The 12,894-nt window shown below is 43.8% G+C and overlaps 1 protein-coding gene across 1 annotated transcript; it reads right to left on the bottom strand.

Annotated features, from left to right (window-relative positions):
• Positions 1-478: 478 nt before the first annotated feature.
• Positions 479-2,629, bottom strand: LOC311259700 (uncharacterized protein). Its single transcript, XM_084356985.1, has 3 exons — positions 2,122-2,629; positions 1,863-2,006; positions 479-1,142 (listed from the first exon to the last, which is right to left on the bottom strand). Exons 1-3 carry the CDS (start codon positions 2,569-2,571, stop codon positions 1,062-1,064), a joined length of 675 nt encoding a protein of 224 aa, XP_084213111.1. The 5' UTR covers positions 2,572-2,629; the 3' UTR covers positions 479-1,061.
• Between the last annotated feature and the right edge of the window lie 10,265 nt (positions 2,630-12,894).

The raw sequence follows: 12,894 nt of genomic DNA on the forward strand, positions 1-12,894 counted from the left end.
CAGACTTCAGGAGGTCACTGACTGTAAAGGATCTGACACTTAATATTAAAGATGAAGACTTAATCGAAGTTTATGTCGATGTGTTCACCTACATGCTGCATGTTTTCCCTAATTGAATCACTTAAAAAAAGTGTGTCTCTGTCTGAATTCTGACAGACTGCATGAAGGCATCTGCTGGATAAACAGAGGCTACCACTGTATACATGACACTTATAGTATGACATGCATGGCATACGTGGTGGTGCACATACAAGCATTTAAAAGGCATCCAACTGGCATTCAGACATATGGCATGCAATAACACACGCATGCACGCACAGTCACACATACACACACACACACACACACACACACACACACACACACACACTGCATGTAGTCATCTTGAACAGGACTATGGGTCAATTTACACCAGGCTTACACTTTAAACAACCAACTGAAATAACAAAACATACAAGTTGTTCAATATCATGACAGTTACGTCAAGTGCCTCAGCTGTGTGGCCTTTTCTTTGATCATTGTCTCCAGTCTGAGAAGTTCAGCTTTTTTGTCCTTCTGTCTTCTGCGGAAAGAGTTGGACTTCGTGATCAGCTCAGCCATCTTCGTTCCCGCCTTTCCCTCTGCCATTTCTGCACAGTTATCAGCGTCCTTTTCAAGTGACTGGCATACACTTATGAGAACCTGCTGCTGGTTCCGGAGGTCCTCCAGGTCCTTCTCCGCTGTTTTTCTCTTATGCTCGTGTGTGGCACTCTCCTTTTTTTTCCGTTCACTTTCAATGTAGAGCCTGTATTGTGACCTTGCTGAAGCAGCGGAGGCCAGGAGCTCCTTGGTCAAAGGAACCTTCAGCACGCCACCACAGATCGCCACCTTATCGCAGATTAACCTAAGGGCTTCGAGAGATTCGTCGCGTAGGTTGCAGGTTTCTACCTCCTTATTTACAGAGAAGCCTCTCTCCACTGTGGCTTGTCCATGGGACAGGAGGAGAGCACTTTGGCAGAACTTTAGTAGGTCAGGATGGGACGTGGAGAGCTTGGAGTGGAGAAAGACATCTAGACGCTGCCTCAGGGGTTGGAAGGAAACAAATTCTTCTTCTCCGCCCACAACTGAGAGAATGGGTGTGAATTGCTGAATGATGACATCACCTGCAACATTGACAGGACAATTAAGATATATTCATTACATTAACACATTCCAGTCAACTGCTTCATCATCCATTCGACTAACATACACACAGTGCATCATAGATACACAACAGGATCTTAAGCAGTGGTTCTCAACCTAGGGGCACGGAGGACTTATCTAAATTACAAATTGATCATTGACACTTTCACACTTCTGAGAGTAAAAAGGCAGAAAACCACAAATGAAATTCCTAGCACAAGACCTATAACAATTTCAATAACCTATCCACTTCTACTGTCCCTATACAATATTTCCTTACCAGCTGCAATGCCACCTGCCAGCTGCTGTCCCTGGATGAAAGTCTGTACTAATGCCTTCATCTGCTGGATGCACCACTCTGGATCTTTGACCATCCTTGTGGGATCCAGGCAGGTAATCTGCCTTACAATGGGGAATTTCAACGGAGACTTTTCCTGCAGTTTCTTCATTATTCTAATAAGACACTGCAAACACTCTTTTCTCAGTCTGAACACAGAGAGTTCCCCTATCTTGCTTCCTGGTTTGCCTAGGAGTGCCTTTTGAGGAACATTAAGGAACATTCATGTCAATGCTTTCTTTGGAAGGAAATGTCTGCATAATATAATGATGATACTGAACAAATTGTATTTGCTAGTTGGTTTGTGCAGGCATCAACATTCACAAATTCACCTCACAAAACAAATAAACACCAATAAAATTACCTTGATGGCAGATTCAGCCCCCAAGCCTATGTCCACCGTTTTGAGGGAGACCCAATTCTTCTCCTCAGAAACGTCCAACTCGATCAGCTGCAGGGATGTTTGGTCCTGTAGGATCTCCCTTTTTATGAACCGCCGCAGTAAGCTCTGATGATGACAACAGACAGATAGTTACCGAGCCATTCCATTAATTAATACATGTTTACATTCATACATGTTTACATTCAAAGTAATTAATCAAAATCTTTACAGTGATACTTACCAACAGAAGCTCAGTCAAATCTTTTGCCAAAAAAGGCAACACTGGCTCGTCTGTTTGGTATTTCTGAGGAAAGGGGTTAAAACTTCTCGCAATGGCAAGGAAGAATTGAAGCTTTGGGATTAAGAGTGGATCCCCTTGTGCTGCCAGGACGGCGTCATATGAGGCTGTGTTCGGTTTTTGGACCTTCTTATCCTCAGCAGCATTGACATACTTCTGAATCATGGGCCAAACTTCCAGGACTCTCTCTGCAACCGGCACATTTTCCAGCCATCTGTGGCCGCAGAAAGAGAGGGGAAAGCAGGACGACCCGGTGATGTTGGTGTAGTCCTCTCTCCGAGCAGGAACATTGTGGAAGAGGAAATGGAGGGCGCGCAAGAGTTTGTCAATTTGCCAGACTGTAAAGCCTGCCTTCATGGCATTGTGGAGGGTGTGAACCAACCTCCCAACCATCAGGACTTGAGCGCCTCCATGCAGCTCAGCATGCTCCTTTTGAAGGAGATCCAGGAGTTTGAAGTTGACGTTGGGGCCATCCATCCCTACTGAGAGAAGCTGCCTCATGTTGAGTTGTGCAACACATTCCTGTGAATTATCGCACAGAAGAAAGTTTAAATAACATGTATTGCTTAAGTAAACCACATTCAATATATAGACAGACAGTAATATTGTATATGCTTCAAATGAAACATTATCCTAAAGTAAAATATGAGTCAGGTGTTGGAATACATTTGACAGTGATATATACTAGGCCTATGGTCAAGAACTGCTTTGCCAAAGTTAGATTATTGGTTCTCTAAATGTGGCTCACTATAAACGAAATCCATACAGTATAACATAGGTTTGGTTTTATCAGAGCCATGCTCAACCTTCAGATTAAGCACAACAGTTAGGTTTTAACCCTTTTTAATTACATACATGTTTCTGTTATGTTACAGAAATTTAACAGTAGGCTAAATAAATAAAATTAGAAAAAATCCATGAAAATGTTCAAATGCAAAAAAAAAAATCGGTACTGTGGTATTAACTGTAACCTATTTCGTGACACCTAAACACACTGTTGCAGCCATTACGTATGTATGGAGTATTTGTTTGTTTGTTGTTTTTGTTTTGAACACTGGGTGGTGTATGTGCGCCGGAAGACACATAGGTGACCTCACCAGGGCAGGTGAAGATGATTGGGACCGGGGATGAGCACACAGTTTTTGACCGTGTAGCCATGCACACGCTGATGTTTTGTTGTTTTCTTTTGTTTTACCAATAAACAGTCGTGCAAGTAACAGATGGAGTACACGCGTCCTAACTAGTTTGACCCAGTCTAGCAATCACGGTGGCTTTGAGTAGCAATAGTCACCACATTTAAGTCAAAAACTCGTTCCGAAGGATCGTGTGGGATCATCAGTGGAGTGACTACAGCTGGTGAAGTTTGTGCGCTGCAAGCGGATCAAGTGGGATCCTATGTTCCGCCGGTGGACTGGAACCGAGCCGGCATGGATTGGTGCGGGCGGTTCAGAGGACAACTGGATTTAAGAAAGTTTTTCTTCTTAAACAGCTGTGAGTAAAAAACCCGCCAGTGGACATCAACACACAAGCGCGAGGCAGTGGCCACCGTCAAGTCGTGAGTAACAGCTGTTTTCCTCAAGTTTACAATGGATGATGAACTGCAAAACCAATTGGTGGTTTCTGAAAATATGCTGATGGATAATGATAATCACTGCGATCATTAAAACGCACGATGACGCTGATGTGTGTGCAAGTAATTTGGAAACACAGTCGGGAACGGGAGTAAATACAAGACGTCACAGGCAACTCACAGCAAAGGCGCTGACGGAAAAAATAGACATTTTGCAAAAATCAAGAAAAACTAAACTAAACAAAGCAAGCAAACTAAAGGGGGTTATTGCTGAACTAATGACTGACAGAATGTGAAAATGAAGTGAAATGCACATTTGACAAATACAAGCTGATGTGTAATGAAGCACAGAATATGCATGAGACTTTGTTGGGTCTGTTGCCAGCCAAAGAAGCTGAAAAACATGAAATATGGTATAAAGCCAAGATGCTGAGTGTCAATGAATTTATTGATGAGGTTAACACGTGGTTGACAGAAAGTGATGTTCCTGTTGATGTTGCTGAAAATGAGAGTGAGCTGCAGCCTCACGACAGTGTGTCAAATGTTGGATCTAATGTGACCCATAACCCATCAAGCTGTGGAAGCTATCGTAGCTCAAAGAGTGGTCGATCATCTATCTCATCCAAACGCATTCAAGCAGAGGCAGAAAAAGCCGCACTGGAAGCTCGTGCTGTTGCCTTGCAGAAAAAACATGTTTTGGAGGAGCAGGCTGAACAGCTACGGCGAAAGAGGGAGCAGCTCGAAATTGACACGGAAATTGCAGCTTCCACCGCTAAACTAGCAGTGTTAATGAGCAACGATGGAAAAAGTGCAGTAACAAATGGGATGGAATCATACATAAGGAAAGGTGCGAAACCAAAGGAAAAATTCAAACCTCTTAATCCTGATGCCAAAGAATTTCATCTCTTAACAAAGACTGCAAGGAAAAACACAGACTGGTTTGTCAAACAGGATAATGCGCAAGTTCTGTCACAACCATATCATCAGGTTCCTGAAACAGTAATCAAAGAGTCCGAATCACAAGCACATGGAGCAACAACACAACAGCTGGATCCTGGTCTTTTCATTCCATCTTCTCACAGCCAGGACAATAACTTTTACAGTCTGTTGCATAGACAAAATGAGATAACAGAGCTCCTGGTGCAACAGCAAAGTTCAAATTTTCTGCCAGCAAGAGAAATTCCAGTTTATGATGGAGATCCTCTTTCATATAGAGCTTTCATCAGAGCACTTCAATACTGTGTGGGAGAAAAGACCAAAAACAAGGTAGATTGTTTGTACTACCTCCAGCAGTACACAAGAGGGCAGCCACAAGAGCTCGTACGTAGCTGTCAACATATGGCTCCTGACAGAGGTTATGCAAGAGCAATGGAATTGTTGGAGCAGCATTTTGGGAATGAATTAAAGGTCACAGCTGCATATGTGGAAAAGGTGCTTGGATGGCCTTCAGTAAAAGCTGAAGATGTTAAAGGCCTGCAAGCTTATTCACTCTTTCTGCGTGAGTGCTGCAATGCCATGGAAGAGTTTGAATACATCAAGGAGCTTGATATGCCAGCAAATATGCGAGCTGTGGTCCAGAAACTCCCTTACAAGTTACGAGAAAGGTGGCGAACAAGAGCCAGTGAGTTGTTGGAGTGCTATCGGCGTAGAGCTTGTTTTATGGATATTGTGGTTTTCATTGAGCGCCAAGTGAGAATTGCATCTGATCCCATCTTTGGAGATTTACAAGATAGTAACTATGGAAAACAATGCAAAGCTGGGAATATGAACAGAACACCAGCAAGCACAAAGATCAAGGGAAATAGCTTTGCCACAACTGTGGTAACAGCTGATCAGAGCGCAGCTGAAGACACAGCAGTGAACAGCAACCCAAAGAAGCAAAGTGTTCAGTCAAAGATTACAAAGTCAAGCTTGTGTTTGTGTTGCTCTCGTCATCATGGATTGGAGCAGTGCCCTCTGCTGGAGAAGAAGACACATAGACAAAAGATAAGCTTTCTGAAGGAGAAAGGCATCTGTTTCGGCTGCTTGCACATTGGGCATATGAGCAAAGACTGCGATAGGCGCATGAATTGCAAAGTTTGCGGCCAGAAACATCCTAGTGTTCTTCACATCAGTAAGAATGAAAAAGGCACAGACACAGATACACTGCAGGAAAATCCAGTGGACAATACGCTTGTCTCTACTTGTGGACATACTGGAGCCGGTAACAGTGACGGCGTTCTTTCTATCCTCCCAGTGCACATAAAGTCCTCTAAAGGTGAAAAAAACATTCAAACATACGCATTTTTGGATCCAGGAAGCACATCAACATTCTGTTCTGAAAGCTTGATGAGAAAGTTGAAAGTGAATGGAACAAGAGCTCAAATCCACTTGCGTACAATGGCTCCAGACCAGAAAGTTACAAGTTTTATTCTTCAAGGTTTGGAGATTGCTGGATATGATGGTCAATAGTTCTATGAGCTTCCTGAAGTCTTAACTCAGAAGAAAATGCCTGTGTCAACATGGAACATTATCTCAGATGAGGAATTGGCAAAGTGGCTATATTTGAACGGCATCCGTATTCCCTGCATCCAAGCTGATGTGGACTTGCTGATTGGCACGAATGCTTCCAGGTTAATGGAACCTTGGGATGTTGTACACAGCCATGGAGATGGACCGTATGCCACTAAAACTCTTTTGGGATGGGTGATTAATGGACCTCTTCAAGGGAGCAGCCAGGAGCAGAGTGGCTGCTCTGTGGCAACTGTGCATAGGATTGCTGTTGACAGATTGGAAGAGTTGCTCATTAATCAATATAATCATGATTTTAATGAGCAAACCTCAGGTGAACAGGAGGAGATGTCCAGAGAAGAAAGAAAATTCATGGATATTGTGGCCAGCTCAGTCCAGCTTCAGGATGAGCATTACAAGATGAAGCTTCCATTTAAGACAGATGCTGTTGTGTTTCCAAATAACCTCAGTGTTGCTGAACAACGAATCCGTGGACTAAAGAAGAGGTTAATGAAGGACCAAACCTTTCACTGTGAATATAAAGCTTGTCTTGAGGATGTTATCAACAAAGGATATGCTGAAAGAGTGCCACAACATCAGCTGAAGCAACCTGATGGCAAAGTGTGGTACATTCCACATCATGGAGTACGTCATCCAAAGAAGGGAACACTGCGGGTGGTGTTTGACTGTGGAGCTGAGTTCAAAGGAACGTCTTTGAACAAGCAATTGTTACAAGGTCCTAATTTGACCAGCTCCCTGGCAGGAGTTCTGACGAGATTCAGACTGGAGCCAGTGGCGGTTATGGCTGATATAAAAGCTATGTACCATCAAGCCAAGGTTGCTGATGAACACACAAACTTTCTGAGGTTCTTGTGGTGGCCAGGCGGTGACATAAATCAGGAGCTAGCTGAGTACCGCATGACAGTTCACCTTTTTGGTGCAGTATCTTCACCCAGTTGTGCATGCTATGCCCTTCGTAAGACAGCGGAAGACAATAAGCACAAGTTTCCTGCTGAGTTGATAAACACAGTGACTCACAACTTTTATGTTGATGACCTGCTTAAAAGCCTGCCTACAGAGGAGGAGACTGTGCTCATGGTTAAGAACCTCATGGCCATATGTAAACAAGGAGGATTTCAGCTGACAAAGTGGACCAGCAATAGCCGTCAAGTGTTGCAGCCATTTCAGAGGAACACAGGTCAGAAAATGTACATGAGCTGGATCTTGAGAAAGACAAGTTACCATTGGAGAGGGCTCTTGGCTTGCAGTGGTGTGTGGAGACTGACATGTTCAAGTTCAGACTGGCAATCAAAGAGCAGCCACACACCAGACGGGGAATTTTGTCAGTTGTCAGCTCCGTATATGACCCTCTGGGATTTCTGGCACCACTAACACTTGGGGCAAAAATTATGTTGCAAGAGCTTTGTCGGATGAAATGTCATTGGGATGATCCAGTACCTCAAGCTCTGCAACTACAGTGGAGAAAGTGGTTGACTGACCTTAAAAGGGTGGCAGACTTCAAGGTCAGTCGATGCTTTAAACCAAAGAACTTTGGGCAATCAACAAGTGTTCAGCTTCATCACTTCAGCGATGCCAGCCAGAGTGGATATGGCACTGTCAGTTACCTGAGGATGCAAAATGGAAAGCATATTCATGTCGCCTTTGTGCTTGGCAAGGCCAGAGTGGCACCTCTGAAGCAGATGACAATACCCCGCATGGAGCTTACAGCAGCTGCTCTCGTAGTCCGAGTGGATAGGATGCTTCAAGCTGAGCTGCAGCTCAAACTGGAAAAGTCTGTATTTTGGACAGATAGCACCTCAGTCATCAAATACATCAGAAATGAGGACAAAAGATTTCATACTTTTGTGGCCAATAGGATATCTGCCATCAGAGAGGCATCAGACATCTTGCAGTGGAGATATATCCCTACGGCACAAAATCCAGCAGATGACGCTTCAAGAGGACTGAGAGTGGAACATCTGTTGACCCAAAACAGATGGATTGAAGGACCAGAGTTTCTGAGGAAGGCTGAGGAGAAATGGCCAATTAACAAATTGGATGCTGACATTATTGATGGCGATCCAGAAGTAAAAAGGGATCTAATGGTGAATGCTGTTGTGGTTAATGATATCTCAAATGCCACTCATCAATTGATGACATACTTTTCAGACTGGAAGAAGTTAAAGAGCTCAGTTGCATGGTTTTTGAAGTTGAGGAGGACTCTACAGGAGTTGAGTCGGAAAAGGAAGCATTTGCTTGAAAATGCCCATCAAGATACTCAAACCAAAGCGGAGCATGAAATGCAGCAGTGGAAAGGTGCACTAGGTGGACAAAATGTGTCTGTTGATGATCTTAATGAAGCTGAAACAGCCATCATTCGCTTCAGTCAGCAGGAAAGGTTCCAGAGTGAAATTGAAGCACTGAATAGCGGGTCTGGAGTGAAAAGAGAAAGCACCATTTACAAGCTGGATCCTATTATGCAGGATGGGTTGATCAGAGTTGGAGGTCGTTTGAGTAAGGCAGCAATGCCCGAAAGCACTAAACATCCTGTCATTCTCTCCAAGGAGCAGTATGTGTCCTCTTTGATTCTGAAGCATATCCATACTCAGCTCGGTCATTCTGGAAGAAATCACATCCTCTCCAGATTGCGTAGGAACTATTGGATTACAAATGCCAACGCTGCAACAAGGAAAATCATTGCAAGCTGTGGAGTCCGTAGACGACAAAGAGGAAAATTGCTTGGGCAAAAAATGGCAGACTTGCCCAAAGAGAGAATTTCTCCTGACCTTCCTCCATTTACTAATGTTGGAGTTGATTATTTTGGACCTGTGGAGGTGAAAAGAGGGCGCAGCTTGGTGAAACGCTATGGTGTTATCTTTACATGCATGGCAAGCAGGGCAGTTCATTTGGAAGTTGCCTACTCACTGAACACAGACTCATGTATCAATGCGTTACGCAGATTTGTCTGCAGACGTGGCCAAATTTCACACATGAGGTCAGACAATGGAACAAACTTCATTGGGGCAGAGAGGGAGTTGAGAGAGGCTTTGTCTGCTTTGGACCACAGTAAAATCCAGAGAGCTGTGCTGAAAGAGGGAATCAAGTGGAGCTTCAACCCTCCAGCAGCATCTCATCATGGAGGCGTATGGGAACGGATCATCAGGATGATCAGAAAGATACTTACCTCAGTTTTGCAGCAGCAGACATTGGATGATGAAGGATTTCAAACAGTCTTGTGTGAAGTGGAGGCTATTATAAACGACCGTCCCATTACTAAGGTATCTGATGATCCTTATGACTTGGAAGCTCGAACTCCGAATCATCTGTTGACAATGAAAGGCAAATCAGCGTTGCCACCAGGACTTTTTGAAAGCACAGACTGTTATGTCAAGAGACGTTGGAAGCAAGTTCAGTACATCTCTGACTTGTTTTGGAAAAGATGGATAAGAGAGTATTTGCCTTTGCTACAGGAGCGCAATAGGTGGAATAAAGAAAAAATAAATCTTGTTCCAGGAGACATAGTCTTGATAGCTGACCCTACAGCTCCCCGCAGTTCTTGGCTGCTGGGCAGAGTTCAGGACACCTTTGCCGATAAACAAGGGTTTGTGCGGTCTGCACGTTTCAAGACAAAGACTAGTGTATTGGAAAGGCCTATTACAAAACTGTGTCTTTTCCAAGCAGCACAGTAACTTTTCCTTTGGACCACAGGGAAAGTATTGAACTCTGAACTCAAGAAATGTACGGACTAATCTAAATGGACTAAAAAGGACTGTTTAAATGAACTTTATTGTGTCTCTATTTCTATGTAATGGCTTTATGTCTGTTGGATTGGAATTGTTTTGTCTCTAGCCATTGAACAATTAGGAGCCGGTGTGTTGCAGCCATTACGTATGTATGGAGTATTTGTTTGTTTGTTGTTTTTGTTTTGAACACTGGGTGGTGTATGTGCGCCGGAAGACACATAGGTGAGCTCACATGGGCAGGTGAAGATGATTGGGACCGGGGATGAGCACACAGTTTTTGACCGTGTAGCCATGCACACGCTGATGTTTTGTTGTTTTCTTTTGTTTTACCAATAAACAGTCGTGCAAGTAACAGATGGAGTACACGCGTCCTAACTAGTTTGACCTAGTCTAGCAATCACGGTGGCTTTGAGTAGCAATAGTCACCACACACACATTTTGATGACCCTGACATGTTCTTCATTTTTAATAGCAGTCCTGGTCTGTAATAAAATGCATTTTTGATTCATTTACAGGGACACCCCCCACCCATTTGCATTCATTTTTATTAAGCATATCTTTGAATGGTCGTGCAACACTCACTCATTTTCAATTAGGTTTTAATCTGTCAGTAACATTTAATAAACAGTGCTGCCAAATATCATGGGGACAAACCCTCAAGTTTTGTGAAACTACTGCTACTTTCACTGCCACAATAATGGACTAGCCTACCTATCCTGCATGAACAGGATAACTGATGTGTGTGCTGCTAACCGAATTTAATAGCGATTTAGCCTGTCGTCTTCACCTTTATTTTTTATTTTTTGAACACGCAAAGTAGGAGCGGGCAGGCTACGGAGCGATAGGAGAGAGAGGGAGAGAAGAGGGTCATTGCGAGGGTCACGGTAGTTTAAATAGGACAAGATTAAAAACAATGTATTCAATGCGTCAACGTGATCTTCCATTGTCAAATTACGCTTTCCACTTGGACCTTTCGCTTTTGAGTTGTTGAACTTGTTTCTGGGGCACCCGCTCTGTCTTTATTTTCACCAAGTGCAGAGTGCACCAACAGCCTGAGAAGAAATAGGCTATCCTGCGCGGGCACTTTGACAGGCCTGCGGACGCGCAGCTAACAGTAGAACAGTAGAAACGCACACAACCATCCTCCAAAAAACGAATGTGTATGTCCATCTGTTTTTTCTTTGAAGATTCATTAAGGCTCTCGTCAAACATTAGGACGTACGGTCCAGCATGGTTTATAGCTTCAACCAGTTGCTTCTTAAAATAGGGAGCGATGCCAAATTTGATCATATAGCCAGTCTTGTCCTTGGCCAAAGCGAACGATTTGGCGATTTGGGAGTCCGGGAACATCTTGCTCAACAGCTCTCCTAAGCCATCATTCGACCTAAACGAGTGGTGTTTTACTGCTAAATCCAAACACCACAGTACCACGGCCTGCAGAGTAGCGGTGGTAGTGCAGAAGGTCTGAATGCTGGTTGTATCAGCAGTGGATTGCCCAGGAGCAGGCGAGGTTGAGGGAGCAGCGGAGGTTGAGGACGAGGGCGTAGATGTAGCCGCAGTAGCCGATGTAGCACTGCTGCCGGTGCAAAATAGCGACAGCGTTAGCTGCGAGTTACGACCCCGCATCCTTGCCTGGTGGCTAGCCGAGTCCATGTGTGATTTCACCGCCTTCACCCCATCCACGTAATATGTATACTCTTCTTACAGACATTACAGTAAGCCTCTCGGTTGTTGCCAACGACTGGCCTAAGCCAGTCTTTAAACGTTGGTTCCTCCATCCAGAGGTTCGAAAATTTGCATTTGCCCAAGTCTGCATTTGCCCAGGTAAACTAGCGAACTCGCACAGAGGATTTGGCGGCATGCCAGCCGGGTACTCAGATTCAACGCGCGTGCACATGACATCATTCCTATCACTCAGGTCCTACTCGCAACATAGAAATAAATTCACTAAAGTTTAATAATTTAATGGTCCGCACGAAAGTTACACAAATTGAAAAAAGCATAGGCCCAGTTGGATGGAGGCTCGAAAATTTACATCCTCGTCAGATGACGTTTACTACTTTTTACTACTTTTTACTGGCCTTAATTTGGCTTAATTTAATTTACTACCTTTCACTACCTTTTACAACCCCGCGGCCACCCTGTAATATCACCATGAGCTTATCCCGACTGTTTTTTTAACACAATTAATCCACAGTCTCAAGTTATAAACCTATTTCAAGTTATCAACCAGAATGCTAATTCACCGTGCTAGTTCAATGTGCTAATTCACCGTGTTTGCTAACAGCTAACTCACCGCGATATTCAATAGCCACGTCGTTCAGACGGACGACTTCTCTTCCCACGGTCAAAAAACTCTTCTCGCGTAGCCTTGCTACTTTCTACTTTAGAGACAAGTAGTGAACTGTTGTCTCTTACTAATTACAGCTTTCTGCTGACGCTGTTAAGCTCAACTCTCCACGCTCCTGTCTCTTTTTTCCTCTGACTGTAAACACCCGTCAGTGACTACCGGTAATTCCCATCGCTCAGTCACACCACTAGGCGGCAGCAGCGAGCCACCAAACCTGAGAACATAGATATTCTGATACTAGAATGGCTGTTCAGACTGCCGGGCTACACTTACATTTGTTAAAATGTTTTATTAATGTGCATTGTCCCTGATTATTAAACCTTTAAATAAATAAATAAATAAATAATAGTCAGTAGGACACCCTCACAGCCTTGTTGTTTTCTCTCCCAGTGACACGTGGATTGAATTGCTTTCTTACAGCTCAGACACTCTCATAGCTTATTTTCAAAATCTCTATTGCCCATGTTTAGGAACTAGATGGTGGCGCAGCTAACACAGTTTCAGGGCCTTGTTTGCTAGCACCTTATGTTTGCATAACACACAGACAGGCAAGGGATGCCTTC

This window comes from Pagrus pagrus, assembly GCF_965226575.1.
Source record: "Pagrus pagrus genome assembly, chromosome: 7".
Lineage (NCBI taxonomy): Eukaryota > Metazoa > Chordata > Actinopteri > Spariformes > Sparidae > Pagrus > Pagrus pagrus.